The sequence below is a fragment of the Pogona vitticeps genome, chromosome 5, assembly GCF_051106095.1.
Source record: "Pogona vitticeps strain Pit_001003342236 chromosome 5, PviZW2.1, whole genome shotgun sequence".
Taxonomy (NCBI): domain Eukaryota; kingdom Metazoa; phylum Chordata; class Lepidosauria; order Squamata; family Agamidae; genus Pogona; species Pogona vitticeps.
In genome coordinates, this window is record NC_135787.1 from 4874743 (window position 1) to 4900448 (window position 25706).

Genomic DNA, 25706 nt, shown 5'->3' on the forward strand with positions numbered 1-25706 from the left:
ACTTCTTCTGACATAACAACCCACCCAGGAGCCCTCCCTTTCAAGTGCCGGTGCGGTGGACAGAGGGATGGACTAGGACTCAGAAGACGTGGGTTCGAATCCCCCCTGCGGGCTATGAAAAGCCACTGGGCGGGCCTATTTACGAAATTTCCCTTGGCAACCGCCGCGTCGCGCGGCCCTAGCAACGGCGGCAGCGCCCTCTGGCGCCCATGCGGCGCCTCGGTGCCTCCCGCCCGGCCCGGCAGCAGAGCATGCGCAGAGCCAACACTCCTGGGCGGGGCGGCTGCTCACGAGCAGCATTTCCTCCGAGAGCGCCTGCGCCACAGCCAGTTTGTCCCCAACCGCTGGCCGTAGGCTCCTTCCGGGCCAGGGGCGCTGACGCGCGCGAGGCGCCACGTGACCGGAAGTCCCCTCGGTGCGGCGGAAAGGTGAGGCGTGCTGGGAGCAGCCGGAGCGGAGGTAGGAAGGAGCGGCCGAGAGGAACGCGGGGGAGGCTGCCCGCCCGGAGGGTTCTCGGTGGAGCGAGGCTCGGAGGCAGGGCGGCCCAAGCAGGGCCAAAGCCCCTTCCCCTCCTCACCCGAAGGGCTCAAGTCACCCCCCATGGGGGATGGGACGATGCACGGGGGGGGCATCCTCCTCCCTCCGCGCATGCGTCGCGGCCCGTCCCTTTAGCCCCCGCCCCCTTCCGTGACGTCATGCCCGGGGCCCGGAAGGCGGCGCTGGCCGGCTGGTTGGGGTCGTTTGCTTTTGGCTCCCGGGACTATAGCGTTGCCCCACCCCCACCCATCCCCAGGGGGCCCCTTGCGTCACTCGAGGGGGCGGGGCTGAAGGGCCTCAGCCCCGCCCAGCCTCCCCACCTGTCCCCCCCCCAAAACCTCCTTTCCCCCAGGGGTCCCGGTGTGGACCCTGCCTGTCAAGGCACGTACAGTAGGGGTTTAGTTGCCTGTTTGTTGCCTCCAGGGAAGGATAGTGCTCTTGAAGCGGTGGGGGGGGGAGAGTGTTTCTGTGAAGTCTTTAAATCGGGTCAAATATTGCAGTTGGTTTCTCCCCTCCCCATATATTTCTGAACTGCAACATCACCCCCAACCCGGGTGATCCCCAAACCAGGAATTAAAGGAGGTGCAGCCCATAATATTTGAAGGACGTCCGTCTGCCTGCCCTCCAGGGACCTTCATCTCCATGGGGTTGCTGGCATGGAAATTGCAGAGCCCTGTTTACCCCCCCCCCAATGATGTCCTTTCTGTTCCTCTAGGTAAGGGCTCTTGGCTTTGACCGGCAGCTCTCTTTTAGATCTCCCCGAGGAAACAGCCTTTTTTAGCCGCCCCGGGACATTGTCAGTCTTGCAAGTGGAGACCCCCATTGACAGGCGTTCTTTAGGGAATGTTGTCCCAGAATGACCTGTCCATGTTGTTGAGCAATGCGTGCAAGGAACTAGAACAATTCAGCATACGGTTGCAAGAATTTCAAACCAATAGGAACGTCTAGACCAGCTGAGGGTAGATTACCTGAGATCCCAGTCTAGTGGCTTTCTTACCATAGTGGAGTGAGGGGGTTGCCACCTGGGGCTGTGTACTTAATTATGGCATCTATTGTTAAAAGGATCTCAAGTATCAGGCGTGAGAGCAGCTGTGGAGGGTAGAGCATGAGACTTGGTATAAACTAGCTTCTTTATGAATTCCTAAATTTTTTTAAAGTTAAACTTCAAGCAGAAAATCAGCATTTCAGCTCAAGGTTTTCAGGTTGTGTCTTTGGGTGTAATTCTGGATTAATAACCTTTGAACTGCATAGTGGAAGGAACCCATCGAGTCCAGCCCCTCTTAAGGATGCACAGTGGAGAACTGAACTCCCAAATTCTGGCTCCAAGGCCAGAGGCCGATTGAATCTTAACAACTAGAGACACCATTGACAGGCAGGCATGTCATCTGCTCTACTGACACAGGGCTCAGGCAGTTGAAAAGGCCATAATATTTTGCAATAGATATGTCACTTTTGCTGGATAATTTTCCACCGGTAGGGTTTTTTGTTTTTGTTTTGTCTTGTCATGCATTTGCATGCGCACAGACCACACAGAGCCCAGAAATGGCAAAAAAAATTGCCATTAAAAAAACCAAGGGAGCAGTTTCTATGTGCACACACATACAAAGCCTTATATAGAAATATTTTTCTATTATCTCAAGACATTGTCAGTACTGTATATTGTTAATCCAAACCTGAAGAAAACACAAGTCATGGGCCAGGGTGTGGAGTCACCTCCCTCTATTACCATCTCCACACAAGAATTGGAGGTTGTTCATGACTTTGCGTACCTTGGCTCAACAATCTCTGACACTCTGTCCCTAGATGTTGAGCCGGATAAATGCATTGGCAAAGCAGCTACCATATTCTCTAGACTCACAAAGAGAATATGGCTTTATAAGAAGCTGACAGCATAAACCAAGATCCAGGTCTATAGAGCCTGTGTCCTGAGCATACTCCTGTACTGCAGTGAGTCCTGGACCCTTTGTGCATGGCAGGAGAGGAAGCTGAACATGTTCCATATGCATTGCCTCTGACACATTTTTGGTATCACCTGGCAGGACAAAGTTCCAAATAGAGTAGTCCCAGAACGAGCTGGAATTTTTAGCATTTGTACATTACTGAAACAGCAACGTCTACGTTGACTCGGGCATGTCGTGAGAATGGCAGAATGATCTTTAGCCAAAAGATCTCCTGTATGGAGAATTAGTGCAGGGAAATTGCCCCGGGGGAGACCACAGCTGCGATACAAGGATATCTGCAAGCGGGATCTGAAGGCCTTAGGAATGGACCTCAACAGATGGGAAACCTTGACATTTGAGCATTCAGCCTGGAGGCAGGCGGTGCATCACAGCCTTTCCCAATTTGAAGAGACCCTTGTCCAGCAGGCCGAGGCGAAGAGGTAGTACCGAAAGCAGCAAAATCAGGGAGCTGTACAGGTTGTATTTGTCTTCAGTCTGAAAGGGATTGTCACGCTTGAACTGGCCTTCTCAGGCACACTAGATGCTGTTGTTCCAAGTCCTCTCTACAGAGCATGTTACCATAGTCTCTCGAGACTGAAGGATGCTTAATCTAATCTAAATCTGTCAGTATATATTCATTTCTGTGTTGTAGTGCCAAGATAGTAGTATCAGTAATACTTCTGAGATGCATTTGATCTAGAAAAACTCACACAAAAGCTAACCAGCTAGACTTTAAAGTACCACAACATTTGGTGTTTTTTTCTCCTTCAAATTTAGCATCATGATGAAAAACACTGACATGAGTAGATCTTTGAAGTTCTAGAAGTTGTATATAAATCCTGCACTGCGTGTAAAGTAAGATATAATGTTTACAGCCTAGTAAAAATGAGATACATGAGAAAATACTGCTTTTTGGATAATTCCCCCCTCCCCCGGGGTGGAGAAATATTGCAGGGGAAGGGGGTCTGTGGAAGCCTGGCACTGCAGTGTGGCCCACAGGGTGCTCTGCGGATACCTGATACAGACATTTGGCATGTTATAGATGCAATACTCTGCAAAGCTCTGGATGCAGTCTGTTGTGCGATCATCTTTCACTGAAATGAATGCCCCAAGCTAAACATGACAATCCTTGAAAGCAAGCGGGAGAGATAAATGCATAAGACGCATGCCTGCAAAGGTAGGAGGAGTCGCATGCTGCCGTCGTGCTTTAAGCCATTGTATGCCTCTCTGAGTTACGGCGGTGGTGGTTTTTAAATCAAGCACATGGACCGGAAATGGTTCCCAGAACGCAACCTGTCTGTGGAATTCTGCAGCGCACCTCTATGAAGGAGGAAAAAACCCAAGCAGGATGGTCTTATTGCCACACACAGATGATGCTGCCTAGAGTGGTCTTAACCGACCAGATAGGTGGGATATAAATAAAATAAATACATAAATAAATAAAATTCTGCCACTGGCATCTCTGTTGGTTGAAGCCAGCAAGGCTGGTCTTCACTGTGCCACATGGCCTTGGCGGGATTGGAAGTGAACCAGTCGGCACGTCCTATACCCCAAGGCATAGTCATGTAGTGCAGAACTAGCTGCAAAGGCCAGTAGAAAGGCACTTCAGTAAATGTACAGATTTGTGGAGCTACACCCGAACCAGCTGCTTCCAGTCTCTGCCGGCCATTAACAAGCTTGGTTCAGCCGAGTGCCAGTAATGCCTTTGAAGGCTTCTTGATACGATTCTGTTGCTGATGCTTGATTGGCCAGCCGTGTGGGTGCCTAGATGGGAGACACCTCTGAGCAGCCCATAAGAACCTCTTTCTTGGGAGAGAAATGAACAGAAAATTACAGTGAATAAGGAAAGATGGCATGCTTGGGTGTCTTTTGTACATACAGTTAATTGCCAGGCTGCTTCTTCCCACTCCTGCTCTTTCTGAATTGATGCAGTGAATTGGCAGATCTTTCGTGACGTGTTTGTGTGCTGCAGCTTCTCTTTTCCATATGTGGGTTTCAGCAGCTTTAGAGGTCCAAGGATCAAATCCAGCTCATTTGGAAGCAGCAGTACTCTCCTACCTACCCCTGACAGAGCTGCAGGCCAAAGAAAGCGATTACCTTAGCAAAAGTTTTGCTGACAGTCTGTGCTCTCTCTCTCTCTCTCTCTCTGTGTACGTATAGATAAGAAAGAAAATTTCTTAATCTGTCTTCAAAGTGGTCATCTTATAGACTAGAGAGTCTCCCTTGAACCACCGTATATAGGCAGCCATTAGTTCTGCAGTTCTGCCTAACGGCGCGCGAAATTCTCAAATTTTATATCTGGTCTTAATATGGTAAATAGGAAAGGCAATGAGATTTGCACAAGCCGGGGTGTCAGGAAAGTTTTAAAGATCAGATCATACTTTTGCCCTATTAAAGAGCAGGCCGGGTAGGTGGGGCTCGTCAGCCATGGAAGGCAGCCCATCTAGGAGAAGGAAAACTCCAATTTCAAACCTCCACTGCCTTGTGGCTATATCCACTCATGGAAAAGGCTTCAGGAGTTAACCTCGAGGCAAAATCCGGAGCTGGAGTCCCGAAGGCAGCATGCGTCGTTCTGCCAACTCTTGCGACATTGCTGGAACCAGTTGTATTGGCTCTTGCCTTTCCATTGGACCATTTCAGCAATGTGGAGAGGGGGGATCTGCTGCTTGGGTAACAGCCTATCCTCCATATTACCTTACCCGGGCTTCATGCTCTGGAGAGGACACTCCTCAATTCAGAGCATGTTACCATAGTCTCTCGAGACTGAAGGATGCCTATGCTAGTTCTGCAGTATATGGGCTTTCCTGCTTATTTCTCCTGTGATTCAGCGTGTTTAGGAAGTCTGGTATGGTTATCCTCAAAAAAGGCTTAAAGCTCTTCTCAGATATGTTTTCTTTTTAAAAGGTGGCATCTTTATTTAGAAGGTTTAACCTGTGAAGGAATATGGACCTCGTCACTGCCTCCTGCCCGTATCTCACAGGCATGCCATGATGCACAATGCCCTTTGCTTCCCCCCCATAGATTGGAAATTAGGAGAGCTTCTCCCGATGAGGCTTTTTGTTCTCATAAGCAGTAGTAACTCTCCTTACTCAACGCCAGGTGGCATTAGCCGCCCCCTTTTCTTTTAGTGCAAAATCTGTTCCTAAAGGCAACATTTTTTATCCCGTGGCTCTGTTCAGAGATGTTTCTTGGAAGTATTAATGTATATGAATTTATTTGTTTGTTTATTTGATTTATATGCCGCCCATCTGGCAGCCATGGACACTCTGGGCAGTTTACAACAAGTAAACAAAACAACAAAGTAACATAACAGATAACGACATCAGTACATTAGGGGTGCAAATTAAAAACCATAAAGTGTAGTGAGAACAAAAATACAATCCATTAAATGCAGTTAAAAGTGTAAAAACATGGGACTTGGCCCTATGATGGAAGTTATATTATTGGGCACTGTTGTATCAAGATGATGTCTAAATAGCCAGCTTTTTAGTAGCTTTTTGACTGTGCCCAGTGAAGGGGCTAGGCGGACTTTGAGCGGAAGAGAGTTTCACAGCCTCAGTCTGTTGTTCTTCATCCATCCCAGCACCCCTTCCAGGCAGCGCTCAAGGGACGGGACGGCATCCACTGCAGGAGGGTGGAAGGAGAGATAGAGCTGAGCATCATCCACTTATGGGTGACACGAAGCTCCAAAGCTCCTGATGACCTCCCCCAGCGGCCTCATGTCAATATTAAATAACATTGGGGAGATGATTGACCCCCTGTGGGACCCCACAATTAAGAGTCCATGGAACAGACAACATCTCCCCCAGCTGAACTCTCTGGGGACGGTCCTCCAGGAAGGACCGGAGGCAAGCCAATGCCTGACCACCGATCCCCAACCACGAGAGCCTCCCCAGGAGGATACCGCGGTCGATGGTATCAAAGGCCGCTGAGAGGTCGAGGAGGACCAGCAGGGACATTTTGCCCCTGTCGACCTCCCTCAAGAGGTCATCTTGCAGGGCGACTAATGCCATGACACAACCTGAATCCGGACTGGGACGTATCAAGGAGATCCTGAAGCTGATCAGGCCCCACTCTCTTGACCAGATTGCCAATAAAAGGGATCTTGGCGGCTGGAGGATAGTTGTTGATCTCATCAGCCGCCAGATTGGCTTTTTTCCACATTTGCCTAATGAGTGACTCTTTGAGGGTGAGGGGGACCCTGCCCTCAAGGAGTGAGCCATTAATAGTAGCCTCCGCCCATTCAGTTGTTAGTGGCCTGGCCGCTTTCAAAAATGTATTCTTTGGTCATCAGCTGGCTGCCCTCTAGGCATTTCTGTGGAGTCATTGGCATATAAATTGGAAAGCCATATCAGCACCAAATGATGACTTATTACAAGGGGTACTTTCTGTTCATCCATTTTGCTGAGCACACAAGAAATCAGAAGAATTCAATATGCAATTGCAAAAATTTCAAGCCAATTATAGTATAGGAATGTCCAGACCAGGTGAGGGTAGATTATAGGACAACCTTGTATAGTGGTTTTCTTATCATTGTGAAAGGAGGGGTTGCCATATGGGGCTGTGCACTTCACATGGCTCCTACTGTTTAGAGGATCTTGAATAGGAGGCATGAGAGCAGCTGCGGAGGGTACAGCATCAGACTTGGTGTAAAACAGCTTCTTTATGAATGCCTAATTTTTTTTAAAAAGCTCAGCTTCAAGCAGAAATTTAGCATTTCACCCCAAGGTTTTCAGATTGGGTCTCTGGGCGTTGTTCTTGATTGTAGTCCCCTTTCTATCAGACACACGACAGCTGTCCACCTTTTCTTTAATTAATTAACTCTGCTGTTTGTCAATAGTAAGGATAATTCTGACTTCTGATTTATAGTCTGTAGTGGCATTGCTTAGAAATTACCTTCAGAATAAGACATAATTAAGCAGACCTTATGTGTGCAGGTGGTGGGATGTGTGCCAGGCAACATGAATGGACAAAGAGGGATAGTGTAGAGAAGGGGGCTTTGATCCTGATAACCTCTCAGCCCCACCCACTGGGAGTGCGCGCCTTGCCATCTGTATACCATCTGTGAACGTGGTCCTTGAGTCCAGTTTATCATCCCTCTTTGTTGACATACTCTTGCTGAATTTCTTGGTTAAATTCTTTTAGAACCAGCATGAATCTCATTACACTAGCTGCCATTATTATTTGCCATTACTTTGTTCCTGTGAGAGCATTGCCCAGACCTTACCTATTCACGAGGACCTTAAAAGACATGACATCAGTGTGTGTATGTGTGTGTCTGTCTATGTACATAAGTAAATGTTGCTTATCAGAACATATTTTGCTGTAGTGTAAAGAAAACGAAACGAGCACCCATCCTGACAGATGGAAGCCACTCATTCTTCATCTGCCCTTTTTTCAGTACCTGGGACCAGGACTCGCCTGATATGCGTGGCCATGGCTACGGGGATAATATACAGAAGATTTGCAGGGCAATCTTGCAGGGCAGCTGCATTTTCTACTACGACAAGGGCTTGGGGACAGAAGATGCTCTTTGGAAATGCAGAAGAGAGCCGGAGCGCCATCACAATGGGCAAAGGAGCTAAAGCTGCCATCAGCCTCGGACTGTGGGCGTCCCCAGAGTACAGCATGTCCATTAACCCCTCAGCCTACCAAATGGCCAAACGCTTACATCATGAAGACGCCTCAAGAAGTTTGCGGGATGGATCCCTTGAAGGTGACTCGTCGGCTGTCGGTCCCAAGCAAATCCGAAGTACTTACCACGTCAGCAGCACACAGAGGCTTTCCGGTGAAGAGGGTGTGCTGCTGGAAGATGATGAGGTGCTTTCTGGTGAGCATCCCCTGAAACGGGGCCCCATGAAAAATGATAGGCATGATTATGATGACGACGACGACGATGATATGGATACAGAGGTCTATGACTCTAAGGAGCATACCAGAATATTCCAGAAGCAAAGGCCTGAGTACAGATCTCTGTGTTACAACAGGGAGGAATTTTCTCAGTCCCTTTCCACAGAGGAGGGCGAAAGCATCCTACAGAAAGTCTCTTTGATTAAAAGTGGCCTCAAACCAGAAGCCATTGCTGAATATTTCTTCCGGCTAAGCTGTTTGCCTGCAGAGCAGCGCAAAGCTGTATTGTCCAATTTTAGGTTCGATATGCTGTGTAACTATGGTATTAAGAATGTTAAGATGTTTTCTACCGCTGACCTTATTACAATTTTGAAAGCCTTTGTCACCCTTAGGATTCCACCTTCCCACTTTATGTTGAAGAACTATGAGAAAGAATTTTGCTCCCGGGCCTGGGACATGAGCCTGAATCTAGTGCTTCTGGTGGCCGACTTGTGGTGTTACTTGGGCCGCAGCGTCCCTTGCTATTTGGAGATCATGTTGACCTATGTTAACCAGCATTGGAAAGAACTGACTTTGCCCCAGCTGGTCCAGCTCAGCTACATCATTGGTGAAGGGCGTAAAGCCCCTGAAGAGCTGATGAAGAAACTAGACCTCTTGATGTCAAGGTATTTGGACTCTCTCAGCCTAGAGGAAGTGGGTGTCATATGTTTGGGGTTCTTCAAATCAAAAAGTTGTCTTTCCGACGCAACTATGCAGAGAATCGGACTTAAAACGTGTGCCCACCTGGCAGACATCAGCAATTGTGCCTTGGTGAACATCCTCAAGATGTATCGCCTCACTTACCATGGCCACATCTATTTTTTGAAGCATCTCGGGCAATTGGTTCCTTCTCGGATGCAGACAATGACTGTTCAAAGTATCATGCACATAGCACTTGCTTGTTCAGCTTTGCATTACTTTGATAAAGGACTTATGGATAATATTGCCTATTCTGTGCCTCCGAAGGTAGCTTCTTGTCGATGCAAGGATGTTGCCAAATTATTGTGGTCTTTTGGAAACTTAAACTATGTGCCCCCTAATGCAGACGAGTTTTATACCAGACTCGAGGAACAGTTGCATGTAAAGTTTCATGAATTTCAAAAGTTCCCTGAGCATTTGGTGACTGCTTTGGTAGCTCTGGCATTAGTCAAGCGCTTCCATTACGACTTGATAGATTATGCTTTGAGTCCTAAGTTTATCGGTTTATGCAGAGAGGGTCAATATTACCCCGACCGAGACTTGTTAACTCTTGATGGCACAGTAGAGATTGAATGCCCTGATTACGCAGGTAATCGTCTTTCACCACAGTTTAGGCAAGAAGCGGTGAATAGGGTGTACAGCTATGCTAGGCAGGATTTCTGCATTAAGCCAGAAATCATTGCAGCTATGTCTGTACTGGAAGAGATGTTGGGGGGGCCACAGTATGTAAAAAAACATTTGATTTTGCCTCACAACAGAACAGTCGATCTGGAGGTTTGTTTAGACGCTAACCAGAACCCATTGCCATTTAATTCAGAAGCTGTTGTAGCAGAACCATTGACACTCACAGATCATGGAGTGTTCCTTACAAATGATTTAATGGATCAGCTTTTAAAGGGGAAGAGTAGGAGCCAGACCCTCTTGGTTGATGGGGGAAACAAGACTGAAAAGTGTGTCCAGAAAAGAGCCGTCCAACTGGATTTATCTCTCTCCACTGGGAATCATCGCTCATTTTCTGATGGAGTTCCCCTGACTGGTCTCCTCTTCGATGCTTTGACCAAGACGACTTCTAAAGATCCCGATCCTCAGCCGACTGAGCAGGTGCGTTCCGGGAGGAAACTAGCCATCCAGGTGTCCACCAGGAACCACTATGCCTTGAAGTCAAAACACTTGCTGGGGTTTCACAATATGAAAAGGAGGCAACTCCGTCAGATTGGATATGTGGTGATAGAAGTACCCTTCTGGGAATGGAGTCCGTTACTCAAACACAGCTATTCACACAAAAGGGAATATTTGTATCATAAGGTGTTTGGCTCTTCTAGTGAGAGGGAGCCTGAATGTCCTGCAAAATCAGAATTCTAAGAAATTGAGATAGTGTTGTCCTCAGTCTTGGGGGCAGTATCTGTGGTACAACATAGCCATGTGGTTTCCATTGAATTATCACTCACTTCTAAGCTGTTTTGTACTGATGATTGCAAAGCTATTTCTCAGTCTTCTTGAAAAGAGGACTGTACCCACCCACTATATTTCTTTCTTGTAAAGAGATTTCATTGTGATGTTTTCTGTAAATAAAATGTGTCTTCCAATATTAATTTTATATGCTACTGTTCTCTCTCTGCCCAAGGGGCACCTGACATAATTTGAAAGTTAGCCAGGTGGGGTAAGGCTATTAAGGGTATTTATGATAGGACTGTGGTTTGGCGGCAAGATTTGAGTTTAAACTCAAGTTTGGCTATACTATCAAGCAGGTCTACCTTTAAGGTTCAGTTCTCTTTCTCTAAAAATGGGAATTTGGGGCGGGGGGAATAACATAATATATTATATTTTAAATAAATAAATAAATAAAAACACATATTTCTTCATTTCAATTGGATTTTTAAAATGTAAACCCGATTTAAAATGTTTATTGTTAAAATGCATTTTTTAAGAGAAACAAGCCAAGTTTGAGGCTAGTTTTGATTTTAAACATTTTAAACATTTACTTCTCAAGATCTTGCTATGGAACAGAGATTATGTATTCTCATTCTATATTATGAGAAAAAAATTGGAACAAAATTATAAATAGGATCCAACAGTTCTTGGATTGGGGGCTTAATTCCATAGTTTCTGTATAGACTCTTGTGCTTAATCTTTCTGTCTCCCCAGTCTCTTTATCCAGTACTCAGTGAAGGCATCATGAACGCTTTATGCAGTTCCAAATTAGCTTTATGTTTTGTAGAATATATGTCCTGCTAACAGCAATGCATGCATGTGGGAAATGAGCAGACCTGAGCCACCCTTTCCCAGTCCTAACTGAAGTTTTCACAACCAAGCCAAGAATTATTTCTACCATAATTACAAAACTTTAGAAAAATATTAAATAGGCACATGGTCTCAAAATATAGAGAAAGAATTAATAATCTGCTTTCCCATCTGAGATATTTCAGCTATAATACATTTTAAATCAAAAGTATCCTCATATAGGACTTTTTTAAAATGCAGTTTAATAATATAATTTTTAAAGAAATGATTTAAATGTTTAAAGATGGTTTTTTTTTCCTTTTAAAAAAATGATTTGTATCAGCCCTTGGAAATAACCTGCTTTAGCTTCCTAGAGAGCTTTCTCTAGTCTTCTCAATCGTGATTCCTGTTTGGCAAGTACAGTATAAACCTCAAGCAACCGAGAAAGCCTTTGTAAACGAGAAGGATTCTTACCTCTGTGGCTGGCCATTGGAGAGAGGCGTGTTTACAGACGAGGGAGAAAACTAAATATCCTTGTAGCATGGAATAGTTTGCAGCTGCTTTGCAAGGCTGAAATCCTTTTCAGAAAAACAGAACAAGAGCTCAACAAACCCCCAAAGTATTGTGGCACCTTGTTGTTGTTGTGTAGTCGTTGTGTCTGACTCTTCGTGACCCATGGACCAGAGCACACCAGACCCTCCTGTCTTCCACTGCCTCCTGGAATTGGGTCAAATTCATGCTGGTAGCTTCGATGACACTGTCCATCCATCTCGTCCTCTGTCGTCCCCTTCTCCTCCTCTTGCCCTCACTCTTTCCCAACATCAGGGTCTTTTCCGGGGAGTCTTCTCTTCTCATGAGGTGGCCAACTTAAAGATGAACAAATTTATTTCCTCTTGACTTTTCGTAGACTGCAACCCCATAGTATGTTTTCTTCAGTTCTGATCTGTATTTTTGGTGGTGTTACTTGGAAGAACTGTCCTTTTTTGGAGACGCCCTCTAATAAGAGTCCAACAGGCAGCGAGCCTGCAGGTCCCATGAAGACCTTGCCGCCCATGAAGGACAGGGTCCCCCCCCTTTTTTTCTTTGTACAGGAAGTAGACCTGAGACAGGTCTGTGCCAGGCGAATGAAATATAGGTGCCTTTAGATGCACGGAGCGGTGTGTTTGCCGGGCAAGAATTCCAAGAATTTTGCCTGGATCTTGGGAGAATTCTGGGAGCTGAAATCGAAAACAAGCTGAAGCAGAATGACACACCCCTAGTTCAAGGCAGGGCATCCACTTCATGCTCACAACAGCCCTGTGAGGTAGCTTATATGCTGAAGAAAAGGGGAAGGAGAGTAACTGGTCGAAGATCACGCATGAGTTTCATAGCTGGGAGAGGGACACATCTGGCCCACCACCCTTAACCACGGCACCACGCTGGCATTTCTGTGTCTCCTGGTTGCTATTTAAACCACCTTTGATCTCATATCAAGTGCTTTCGTCTTTCACCCATCGCCTTTTACCCATCCAGTCATGCCTGGTTTCTGTAGGGACACTGGAGGGCAATGCACGGCCATTGAGAACCAGGTACTGTGTGAATAAAAGCACTGAGCTGAATTAAAAAAACCAGAAATTTCATGGCTTCACCTCATTTAGGAGTATATAATGTTGATTTCTCTGTGAATGTGAATGGCCCTTTTTCAACAGATACGTTCTTCCTTGGCCAGTATGACTCGTTATATATGCAGAGGAGGAAAGGGAAAGTTTGCATAACTTACCACAGCTCATCGCATCCGACAGAGTTGTGTCTCATTCATTAAACATGTCACACAATGCTTTGGAGGTATCTGTTGCTTCGAGATTTCTGTCTCCTGAAACCACAAATCGTTAACCATAAATGGTGGCAAATTTTGAGGAGGAAAGGATTTAGCCTCTCCTGCCCAAGACTCAGGGAGAGATCACAGACAGAGGAGTGTAGGTTTTCCTGATTTTTGTCATTTTCCCCTTTACCGAGCCTTTTTTGGGGGAGGGTGGGAGAGGCTTCACTTTAGGAAATCTGAAAAGTTTTAAAAAGTATTTTAGAAATCCACTTCCCCTTTGGAGCCTCTGCTCTGGAGCTATTTTTTTAGTTGCAGTAGTCATAGTATGCAAATTGAAATTCTGATTTATAAGGGGATTTTTTTTTTTAAAAAAGTGGCATGCCCCAATTCAAGAACTGTTGGATCCTATAGCTACAGGGGTGCTTGGAACCCTGATGTCTACCTTACAATGTAGTTATGAACCTCAGGGAGAAACACCATAGTGCTAAATCCTGCCCCTTGGAGAAAAGTGGGGCTGAAATCAGGTTGAAAAGAGGGACAAAAAAGACATGGAAACTCAGCAAAGAAGCAGTGAACTAAGTGGGATGAGCATTATGTTGTGTGGGTGGTGCAGAAAATACCAACAAATTGAGAGAACCTGGTATTTCTACAAGAGCGAAGTGCTTTGAACTGGGTAAGCCCCATAAAGAAGGGAGAAAAGGCATCAGCTGGTCAAGGGACAACCTTAGAGAATGACTCTGGTTAGCAAAAATACTCATTTATTGAAATCTGGCTGTTGGTTGTATACTGAAATGAGGTAGAGGAGAGCAACAGGAATTAGGGTTCTTCGGGGCAAAGAACCTGTTGGTATTTGCATAAAGTTTGCATAACTTACCACAGCTCATTGCATCTGACAGAGTTGTGTCTCATTCATGATGTTGGTCAGGTTGCCCAATTGTGCAACAGAAATGGACTCTGAAACCATCTCTATTTCAGTTGAATATCGGGAAAAACTTCCTAACTGTTAGAGCAGTACTGTATGACAATGGAGCCTGTGACCTCGAGAGGTGGGGAGTGTTCCGAGGCCTTCAAGAGAAAGACGACCACCTGCCAGATAGCCTTTGACTTGGTGGAGCCCTTCCGTGGAGAAAGCGTGGCTTTTAATTTAGGCATATGTGGAAGAGGAATGACTAGACAAAAGACTGCATTGAATCTAGCAACTTTGTCCACCTCCAGAACAATAAACTTCTCACCTCTGAGAATGAAGATACTTCTTCCGCCCGTTGAGGCTGGAATCGATTTATCCCTTCCGCAGGGTCACTGCTCAAAAACAGCAGTCAGGTTCACAAGCTAGGCCCATGGTTTTGACTTCTCATACCTGATTCCTTTCCTCCCTGGGCACTCAGTTCAAAGAAACGACGCCCCACTATTATGGAAATAAAAAGCCTGTTTTTTTCTCAACAAGGACATTTATGGACATCTTGATATATATACTTTTTTTTTCAATTGCAGAAAGCTGGTTTAAGAAATATGCTGCAATGCTTCTGGTTTGGTTTTGCTTTTCTTGTTGCTTGAAACAGATTAATACCAGCCACCTTTCTGACACCTTGCCAAAAGATCACAAACAGATAAACCTGTGTGGCAGGGTAGGATTGGTAAGAAACTGGGTCGCACTTGCAGATGGGCATGGTGGTTGAAAGCGAGTGAATTCCTGGGAATTGCTGTGAAAATTGAATTCCTGGGAATTGCTGTGTATCCCGCCTGGACAATCTGTGTGTGCCAGTAGTAGTTGATGTACCAGGCAAAACAGGACTGGGCATCCGGAAGAAAACAATATACAGTATTCATGAGTTTGACTCATAATAGCAGTAGGTCTTCTCTGCTCCTAGAGCCGGTGTGCCTCTCTGCATCAGGTATCATAATAATAAAACCCCCCAGAGTGAGCTTTTAATAAGACCTCCTGCCAATAAAGACGCCTGGAGGTGGGGAGCTCGTTGCCTTTATAACCAGCTTGTGGGTTTCCTGGAGATAACAGGCGGGTCGCTGTAAGAACAGAGTGCTGGACTGGAGAGGCCATTGGTTTGATCCGGCATGGCTCTTTATGCAACGCATGTTCTTCTGTTCACTTCATTTAAAAAAAGAAGAAGAAAAAAAAACATTTTGTGTTTTGTTTTGTTTTAGAGTTGAGCTGAAGATTGGGAAGGCGAGCTCCACTCCCAGACCCCAAAAATGGTGATCAATGTCTGCCTTCCACAATTCAAGCCGAGAATTCACTGCAACAAGGTATTTTGTCAGGGGGTATTGAAAGAAAGAAAGAAAGAAAAAAGAACAGAAGAGAAGTCAGAGATTCATTGTGGGAGAGCCAAGGGAAGCTTGCTCATGTAGAATGAAATTTGTGGTGCAAGTGTACAAGGGCTCCCTGCTGCTCATGCATTTTTCCCCCTAAGAAATGTGGCTCATGGCACCCATTGGAGGGACATCCGGCAATTCACATGGTGTGCAAAAAAAATTAAAACAGCTGCAGGAGGTTGCATTTTGTAATCTTGTAGGGCAGGAAGGACAACAAGGTTTGCTAGCTGGCCAGTTTTCTAGACCACTGGTTCTTAACCTTTGTTACTCAGGTATTTTTGAACTGCAACTCCCAGAAACCCCAGCCAGCATAGCTGATGGTGAAGGCTTCTGGGAATTGCAGTCCAAAAACATCTTCAGTAACAAAGGTTAAGAACCAGTGGTCTAGACCAGTGGTTCTTAACCTTGGGTTACTCAGGTGTTTTTGAACTGCAACTCCCAGAAACCCCAGCCAGCACAACTGGTGGTGAAGGCTTCTAGGAGTTGCAGTCCAAAAACACTTGAGTAACCCAAGGTTAAGAACCACTGGTCTAGACCCCTGCCGGCCTCTGATTTTGGAGAGCTGAAGAAAAGCCTTGTGGCTTCTCTTTGCAGTTGTCAATTCCCTGCGGTAGAGCCAACCTCTGGAGAAAGAGAACAGGACCCGAGCTGTAGTTGTCTTGTGTGGCCCTTCTAGCTGTTGGCGAGGCTAAAACCACACTACCTCCTTGTCACAGGTTGGTGACATCATAATGGAGACCAGAAACCAGGGTCCTCACCTAAGAGACCACCTGTCTTGCTACCTTCTAGCTGGCCAGTGGCGCTCTCGCTCTCTCAGCAGGCAAGCATTCTAGTATGGAAGGTATAATTCAAGCTAACTATATGTCCTTTATGACCATTCAGGGACAAAGCAGCTTTTAAAGACCTTAAGTCACGAGGCTGTATTAGCTATGGAACAGGTCAGCAAAAGGGAGCCTTTAGCCATTCACATATTTTGGACTACAGCTGCTAGAAGCACAGTATTGCTAATAGTTTCCCCGAAAATAAGACCTAGCCTGAAAATAAGCCCTAGGATGATTTTTCAGGATGATCGAAATATAAGTCCCCCCCCCACCAAATAAGCCCTAGTCAAGTGAAACCCCGCCCGCCACCCTTGTGCAGCAACCAGAAGAAGATGACACGACTGTATTTGAATAAATGTAGATGGTTGTACATGGGGGAAAAAAATAAAACATGCCCTGAAAATAAGCTGTTTGTATATAATATACTAATGTTCTAATTTTTGTCCAGCTACAATACAGGGTTTCCTGTGTTTGTTTATCTTGATCTTATCATGGGGCAGAGAGCTGTGTAAAGTCCTAATGTCACATCTTATAATTCCAAAATCCTGCTGAGGTTTCCCTCTGCTTTTGACTTTTCTTCCAGTCCTTTCTTTCTACCACCTTAAAGACTGGAACCTTTACCCTCTCCTGTGGCTGCGTTTATTCATCTCTTTTATGTACATTTCACCGAAAAGCAGACAACTTACCAAAGCAGCTTAGAAAATGGTTGGTTAACAGCCGTGGAGAAATACAGGCCTTCGTTAAGTCCTTTGTTCCCAAGTATTTCAATAGGAGAGCTTTTTATAGATGCACACTTTCAATCTCTTTTGAAATCCTTGTGGGTTCTTTAAGTATTTGGTAGTGGACAGGCTTCTTGCTTTCTTGTGAATCAGGTTCACCTTTGTTCATTAAAATAATAATCAAGAGTGCTGAGAAAAGTTTATTTTTTATCTGATTTTATTTTTCCACTTCCGTATTGTAGATCTCTACTGACGGTTATGAAGTAGAAAACCTGATCTCGGAAGACCCTGCCAAAAGAAATCGCGGGTTCCGCTGCGAATATTTCATCAAGCCCCCCGTCCACGTGACTCTTTCTTTCCCATTCAACGTTGAAATTAGTCGGGTTAATCTAGACATCTCCTCTGGCGGTTGCCACAATGTCATGGGACTAGATCTCTTCACCTCTACCTCGTCCAGTAAAGCCTCTTGGAGCGGCCCCGAGCCTCCGTTCTCAACCAGCCAGCCCGCCTTGGACAAAGAGGTGTTCACTCTGGTGGGCAAAGCTGTGCTGAAGAACCAAAGCAAAGTCACCTTCAGCCACCGAGGCTTCAAGCCGAGGCCTCCTTTCCACCATCCGATGGACTCTCTTTTCTCCTTTTCTGGCTCGGCATCCCTGGACTTGTGGAGTAAAGGCCCGACCTCTTTGAGTAGCGTTTCCCACTTGAAAATCTGCATCACCCACGTGGCTGGCGGGGGCCTCCCTTGCATTAAGAAAGTGGAGGTTTGGGGCCAACCGGCCAAATCCTGCTCTCGTGAGGTGGTGGACAGCGTCCTCAGAGTGGCTTCCGAGTCCTTGGCGCTAGGCTTTGGAGGGGGGCAGGCCGCCGGCCTCCCGTCTCCGATGGAGAGTGACCTTATCCCCTTCAGCAGCTCGGAGAGCCAGGAACAAAGGTTGATGGACGCCATTCCGGATGTCCCCGAAGAGTTCCTGGACCCCATCACGCTGGAGGTCATGACTGTCCCCGTGCTGCTGCCTTCGGGCAAGGTGATCGACCAAGAGACACTAGAGAAGTGCAACCGGAGCGAAGCCTCTTGGGGACGGGTGCCCAGTGATCCCTTCACTGGAGTGGCTTTCAGCCAGCACTCCCAGCCCGTTCCCCATCCCTCCCTCAAGGCCAGAATAGATCACTTCCTCCTTCAGCACAGCATCCCTGGCCTTCAGCTGGTAGGGAGAAATCGGGCTTCGGGGACCATGGTGGCCTCTTCCATCGCCATGTCTTCGCTGAAAAGGAAAATCGACCGGGTGGAACAGAACCCGGGCCGCCAGGGCAAGACCGAGCACTTCCATTTTACTCCCACAAACTTTGTCGTTGCCTCTGCCTTGGAGTCCCCTGCTAAAAAAATGAAAGTGGAGTGTGATTCCAACACCTCCCAAATGGACTGCTCAACAGGTATATCTGGACCCTTTCTCTCTCGATCCACGGGAGGAGGAGGAGGAGGCTGTCCGTTGAGGCAGCATCCGATTTGCTAGCATAGTTCCTTCTAAATACTTAAAATAGTCTTTGGATTATTAGTTGGGCAGATCCATGTTACACTTTGTGGAGAATACAGGGAGGATGTCAAGAAGTGGGGGGCTATTATTTTATCACTGCTGCTCGAGGTGACAGTAATTTGTGTTCTGTCTTGGTTTTGTGAGCTAATTTCCATTTGGATGGCGCGTTGTTCTTGACCTGATACACCCACGTCTTCTGTAGTTTTTGATGGTCATCACTTTGTGCCTTCTTTTGTATTCCATTTCATTTGATATTTCCAAGACCCGTTCATTTCTGCAAGTCTTCATAGAGCGATGTAGAATCTGGACTTCGGTTCTGATCCTAAAGTTGTGAGAATGCACCAGGAAGTGCATTGGAAATTATATTTAAATATGCATTCACAACATGTACATTTTAACACAAATCGTGTTACAACTTTATGCTTTGCAGACTTTCCATCGGCATCTGTTGGGGCCATGGTGAGATACAGGAAGCTGGACTAGATGGGCCTTTGGCCTGATCCAGCAGAGCTCTTCTTACGTTCTTATTTTATAGCAAATCATTCAAAAATTTAGACTTCCCAACACTTCTGTGCCCTTTTCATTTTCAGTACATCTTCTATGTGGTTGTATAACAAGGGCTTCCCACTTTTCACCAAGAAAGCCTTTCCTTGAAAGATAATGCTAGAGATTCTTAGATTGCATTGAGCTGATCACACTGCAGGCTTTGATGTCCCATCCCTTACTTCCTTTTTATGCCATAGGGCCTGAAAAAAAAAGCTGAAGCCCATCTTCCCTTGTAGCGTTCTGAGTGTTACAATTACATCTTCCCTTTTCCCCATACGGCCTTTGTTTGGAAAGGGTCTTGGCTCAGTGGCAGAGCATATGCTTTGCTTACCAAGGATCCCGGGTACAATTGCTCATTCCTCCACTGAGCACTAGAGAAAGGCGCTTGCATCTGAAGCTCCATAGAGCCGCTGTCACTTATTGTGTTGGACGGACCGATCTTCTCAGGCTACGGCAGCTTTCCATGTGCTTCTCAGCTGTGCAGAAAATACTCTATAGGGCCATCTCATCACTTCCTGATGAATTGCGAAGCTATTGGCTGGAGAGTCGCATGCCTCTTGGCAGGGGGCTGTTTCCCCTGGCGAACCTCCGTTAATGAGCATCTGGGTGGTTTCCTAATAGATGGTACCTTTCACGCTATGCTGTTCTCAGCCTGGAAGTTTAGTTCTTTAAGTTAATCGGTTATAGCTGTAGTTTCGAAACCAAAAAAGGAACTAGTTGTCCTTAGAATTGCTGCTTTTAAATAGTAGTTTTACTTTTTTTCATTCATAAGTAGCTAGATAATTATTTTTTAAATTTATTAACGAGCACCAGATGCTGCAGGCCTACCCTGTAAAGAAATTCATTGAGGCTGCACATACTCTGTAGTTAGGAAAGGATCTTAAAGCCCATTATTTCTACGCTGCAGATAAGGGAAGTTCTTGTTAGAACCATGAAGTCTTTTAGTGTGCTTAAAAGGGAATTGTGAACAGCTTTTCCTTGTCAGCCAGTTACTTCAAGATCTGACCCTGGTCTTACTGGGTTTGAGGCCTGTCTATTCCCATTAGACAATGTTTTTTAAAAAAATCCAGGTCAATGTTTTTAACATACATATTTTAGAAAACATCAGCCAATCTTCTGTTCAGGCTGGCAAAATGTGAAGTTACACTGGCGTAGTACATGCTGGATGTTACGCCCGGCAACAAGGAGTTGTGCAACTGGTTGCGTGTTTTAGCACAACCAACGGCACCAGGGGGTGCTGGTGGAGGTCCTTTGAGGGTTGTGCTTCTGCCTGGTTAGCAGTGAGACTGCTGCACATGTGTAGTTGTGCAATAGGAGTTTGGCCATTAAGAGATTTAGAAAACGAAGCACATTCAAAGTTTAGGAGGGGTATAGAAGTACACTGTTCCACCCTCGTGTTGATGCCAAACTTGCAGGTGTATGAAAGACTTTTTTTTATGTTTTATGTCACTTTGCCTAGATGTCCCATCCGGAGGCCCTTGTTGGGGGTTCCTCGGTGGTTCCGTTCCAGCTTGTAAGACCAAACATCCCCGTGGTCCTGCTCCACCAAGAAACCATGGCAGCATTCCTCGGTGTAATCCCAGGAACATACCCCGTTTCTCGTTAGGCTGTATTCCTAGCAACGGGTCTCCACTGTTTTGGCTGGAGAAACTGGGAGAGAGAGAGAGTCTGTTGAGGTGTGTGCCCTTGGCAGCTTAGATGGTCCCTCCCTTTTCAGCAGCAGTGAGTCTTGAGCAACAGGTGCTGACAGCGGGGGCCCGTTTGTCCGTTGTCTCGAACGACGTGGATGGTTGCATGTTGAAGAAGCAGGACATGAGTTGTGCAGAGCCCTCATTCTCATCCACCGAGGTTCACATATTTGGTTTGGATTGGTTGCCGGTGCTGAACCATGTACTTCCTTCTGAGGAGAAGGGAAAGCAGACGTTGATGGCTTTGATAAGCACAACACACCTGCATGGCTGAATAGCCAATGGGCTTGCTTCTTGATCCCTTGATGGGCACCCTGAAAGTCTGTTTCTAGGTTTCTGCCCTTTTCTTTGCAGACCCGGTTTCTCACGAGCAGAGGCTTTCGGAAAGCTTGGATAGCGCCTTGAACTCTGCCCTCAGCCATATGCCTTCCTTCACCACGACCTTGACTAAAGGCCAACAGCCACCCAACCACAGCAGCAGCTCCAGCAGTCTGTGGAACACAAGCAGCGCACACGGTAAAGGGGCCCCCAACATCAAGGGGGGGAAAGGCCCTGGGTGACTGCGGTGGGGGTTGCGTTTCCAAAAACTGTTAAGGAAATGATGGGTGCGTCTAGTGGAGAGGGACATCTCCCTTACCCACGGAGTCCTTTGAGAATGTGAATCCTGAAAATCAACTTGCCTGTGGACGATATAAACAATTGTCGACCCATCGCAATGGTCCCGTACTCAGCAAGCTAGTGGAGAGAGTAGGGGCTAATCAGCTCCAGGCACTCCTGGAGGAAACCGATGCTCTCGATCCCTTCCAGTCCGTCTTCAGGCCATGCTACGGCATGGAGATGGCATTGGTCACCCTACAAGATGACCTCTTGAGGGAGGTCGACGGGCAAAATGTCCCTGCTGGTCCTCCTCGACCTCTCAGCAGCCTTTGATACCATCGACCGCGGTATCCTCCTGGGGAGGCTCTCGGGGTTGAGGATCGGTGGTCAGGCTTTGGCTTGCCTCCGGTCCTTCCTGGAGGACCGTCCCCAGAGAGTTCAGCTGGGGGAGATGTTGTCTGTTCCATGGACTCTCAATTGTGGGGTCCCACAGGGGTCAATCATCTCCCCAATGCTATTTAATATCTACATGAGGCCGCTGGAGGGAGGTCATCAGGAGCTTTGGAGCTTCGTGTCACCCATAGGTGGATGACGCTCAGCTCCATCTCTCCTTCCACCCTCCCGCAGTGGATGCCATCCTGTCTCTTGAGCGCTGCCTTGATGCCGTGCTGGGATGGATGAGGGATAATAGACTGAGGCTGAACCAGGGCAAGACAGATCCTGCGTTTGGGGACCCGTCGTGTCTGGATTGGGTGCCTCCCTCTCCTTTGGCGGGGGGGGCTGCTTTCTCTGCTAAGGATGAGGATCGCAGCTTGGGTGTACTGCTGGACACTATCTACGGAATCTCAGGTAGCATCTGTGGTCCGTTCCGCCTACTTCCACCTAAGGCAAGAGACTACAGTAACGCTCTCTGTGAGGCTGTAACGTCAGCTTCAGGAGGTCCACAGCACGGCGGCCAGATTACTGAGTGGCATTCAGAAACATCAACCCATCTCTCCCACCCTGGCCACCCTGCACTGGTTACCCGTTTATTTCCTTGCTAGCGTCAAGGGGATGGTGTTCACTTACAAAGCCCTAAGTGGTTTAAAGCCTCGATACCTGACAGAACACCTCCTCCCAATGAGATCTGCCCATCCCATTCGATCTTCCCGGGCCGAGCGGTTGAGAGTTTTGACCCCGAGAGAAGCCCAGAAAGAGAGATCCAGAAACCGAGCCTTCTCGGCAGTTGCTCCTCAGCTCTGGAACAAGCTCCCGGCCGAAATCTGTCTGGCCCCTTCACTTGGGAATTTTTAAGCAACTGTTAAAAACGTGGCACCTTCCCAGACCTTACAACATCTTAATTACACCACCTAATTAACAGTGAGCGGTCTCAACATTTATACTATCAATCCTGCTGTCTTGCTCTATATTATATTAACTGTTTTATTTAAATTGTTGGTTGTTTTATCTTTATTTTGTATTATTAGGTTCATTGTTGATATAATGTATGTTTTATTTGTCTAACGTGTATACCGCCCAGAGTGGCCTAGTAGCCAGAGGGGTGGTATAGAAGCCGAATGAATGAATGAATGAATTAGTGAGTGAGTGAGTGAGTGAGTGAATGAATGAATGAGTGAATGAATGAATGAGTGAATGAATGAATGAATGAGTGAGTGAGTGAGTGAGTGAGTGAGTGAGTGAGTGAGTGAGTGAGTGAGTGAGTGAATGAATGAATGAGTGAATGAATGAGTTAGTGAATGAATTAGTGAATGAATGATAGATTTGCACTGGCAGAAATGCGGTATCACTTTATATATATATAACCACTTTGCACGCTTTTGCCACACACCTGGGAAGGGTCCAGTTCTTATCTTGGAGTGTGTGTGTCTTGATGCCTTAAATAGGTCAGCTTTTTTAAAAACGGTGCCTTGTAGACAAAGGAACCAGAAAAAAAAACCAGATCCTGGGGTGGATTGATCTCTCTTGGACAGGTGGAGCCGGTGACGGTGATTTCCAGACTCCGTGGCTGTGGCCTAACTTTTGTGCAGCCATGTTTCTTTATTTCCAACCCCCTACCTTTGCCCTCTTCATTTTGCTTGGTCAGGAGCAGACTTCCCAGGCAGCTGTCTGATAACATGGTCCCGTTGTCATGAGTTGAAGAACAGTAGCTCAGTGCTTAAAGGTCTCTTTCTCTCTCCCCTTCCCCCCCCCCGTTAGGGACCAAAATGGACCACCCTTTTCCTCCCCCACTTCTACAGAGTTCTTGTTTGTTTGTGTCCCAGATGCGTCTTCGCTTAAAATTTCAGCTGCTTCTTTGGGTTGGTACCCACCGACCACGGCCCTAAACGGCTGCCTTATTATTGTGGAAGCAATTATTGTTCAGCCTGTTCCCCTCTGTAGATCTGCCAGATGGATGACATTAAACCCGCACATTTGGAGCGTGTCAAGCAGCATCTGTGTGTTTTTGACTGTCTTCAAGAGTCGGAAGGCAGAAAATGGTGGTCTTGGAGATAGCGGTTGGCCAAGCCCATCTGTTTGGCTTTCTCATCCGTGACTGGAGTGCTAATTCTTTTCACACTGCAGAATCCAAGCATTTTTGCATTCTGAACTGGCTAGATATACAGTATTTAATTGTCTTTGCAGCTTCCCCCAGCCCTGAACTTTGGAGCAAGTAAGGATAGCAAAAAGCCTTGAAAATAGATTGGTTTAGCAAAGCACCCTCATCCTTTGGCAATTTAGCCCTAAGATTTTGCTGGAAAAGTCGGTTGCCCCGTTCTCCCAAAAATTTCGAACGACAGAGTCTACAGTGGGAGGGACAGCTGTAGTGGTTCAACGGTTGCTGTGAGAGGTTTGTGGGCCCCTTTTCCTTCTGCATACATGTTGTATTTATCTTGTATTTCTGCAGAGCACACCCGGAGCGGCACTGGTAGCACCCAAGGATGTTCCTCCTGTTCTCGAACCTTTTCTGTGTACTTCAAGGCAGAACCAGTATACCAGCTCCCTTGCGGCCACCTCGTGTGCCGCGCTTGCCTGGCTGAGAAGCAGAAATCTTTATCGCTACTGTGCATGAATTGTCAAAGGTTGGTCGCCACACAGGACATCACGAGGGTCCATTTCTGACATGCCTTCTCCTGACTCAGCTCCTGGAGATGATGGGCGGTTGAAGAAACTCATGAGCTGGTGGGGGGGAACCAATGAGTAGGAGATACCGCATCTCACCCCCCCCTCCTTTGAGTCATGCAGAGAGGGGATGCTACGTAACCCTTGCAAAAACAGAGCTCTGTGCGGTTCTCAAGAGCACTTATTGCCCCGCAGGAGACTAGGTGGGGCTGGAGCATTGTACATGGTGCCAGAGCTATAAGTGAGCAAAGGATAATAAAGCCATATGCTTCTCTAACTTTTTTTGTTCCAGAAAATCTCATTTCATTTACAGAAGCAGCTGCCATGGGGACTACACAATGTTCTGTTTCATTTCTGCCCCCTTTTCAGACAGCTTCTTGGGTGTGGTCATGTAACACCTTGGATCCACCCTCCCAAAAGATCTGTTTGGTAAGAAAGGTTTTGGGTTGTAGTAAATAAAATACAGGAAAGTGTGTCTGCTGTGGATGGATTGACTCAGATAAGAAAGCTCTGGGCTTTTGCTTGTAAGATCTGAGCAGGAGCCATTAATGATCGGAACTTTTGGAGGTTGTTGACTTTAGAGGGTTGCCCTAAGTCAGAGCATGCAGCAACACCACTTGCCGTGGCACCTGTCTATTACGGGCATCGTCTGGGTGCCATTTCCCCCTCCCCCTGCCCCCAAAATGCAAAGAAAAAAAACGAAAACCTTCCAGCTTCTAGTAAGTAGGGTCACCGATTTCTGACGGTCACGTTAACTACCTGGCAATGAGAAACAGTGGGCAGTTGTTAAGCAGTACTGGTGCCAATTTTTCCTTGGCTGTGTAACCTGTATAAAAAGTCTCTCTGTGTTATCGGTTCACACACGATTGTGGTCATTCTTGATTTCTTCTCGGCAACAAGGTGGGAGGCATAGTCAGCTCTCCTCCTGTCTAGCAGAGTAAAATGCAAGCCTTAATAAAAAATTACGCTCAGAAATCACTGGCCTTGCTTTGGCTTAACAGCCGTTGTCTTTCTTTTTTGCTTGTGTGCCCGGTGCAAGGCTGTGTAACAGCAGAGGGGGGGAACTATTATGTGTCTCATTAAAAATTTCCAGTACAGGTCCACACACTACACATTCACCAAGATGGAGATGAACACATGGGGGTTCCTAGTAGTGTGGAAAGCCTCTGTATATGGAAGGAAGTCTAATCTTTCAACTTTCTGTGTGTGCGGAGAGCAATGGTGGGATGGATGTGCTTCTATCAGCATGGGTTCAAGAAAGTCATAATAAGGCTGTTCCCTTTCTCACCT

General features: G+C 46.6%; 2 protein-coding genes across 5 annotated transcripts; both read left to right on the forward strand.

The window, feature by feature from the left end:
- Window positions 1–317: 317 nt before the first annotated feature.
- UBOX5 (U-box domain containing 5) lies at window positions 318–25414 on the forward strand. 4 transcript variants are annotated; one of them, XM_020815867.3, is made up of 5 exons: window positions 318–428; window positions 15247–15348; window positions 17197–18385; window positions 21075–21236; window positions 24202–25414. In XM_020815867.3, the coding sequence occupies exons 2-5, from the start codon at window positions 15295–15297 to the stop codon at window positions 24414–24416; spliced, it is 1620 nt and encodes a 539-aa protein (XP_020671526.3). In that variant the 5' UTR covers window positions 318–428; window positions 15247–15294; the 3' UTR covers window positions 24417–25414. The 4 variants fall into 4 exon arrangements, with proteins under 4 accessions (XP_020671526.3, XP_020671525.3, XP_072858224.2 ...); XM_020815866.3 differs by having other exon boundaries at window positions 326–459; XM_073002123.2 differs by lacking the exon at window positions 318–428 and adding an exon at window positions 3518–3654.
- On the forward strand, window positions 384–10657 carry FASTKD5 (FAST kinase domains 5). The gene is made up of 2 exons (XM_020815863.3): window positions 384–459; window positions 7879–10657. Exon 2 carries the CDS (start codon window positions 7914–7916, stop codon window positions 10425–10427), a length of 2514 nt encoding a protein of 837 aa, XP_020671522.3. The 5' UTR covers window positions 384–459; window positions 7879–7913; the 3' UTR covers window positions 10428–10657.
- Window positions 25415–25706: the final 292 nt, after the last annotated feature.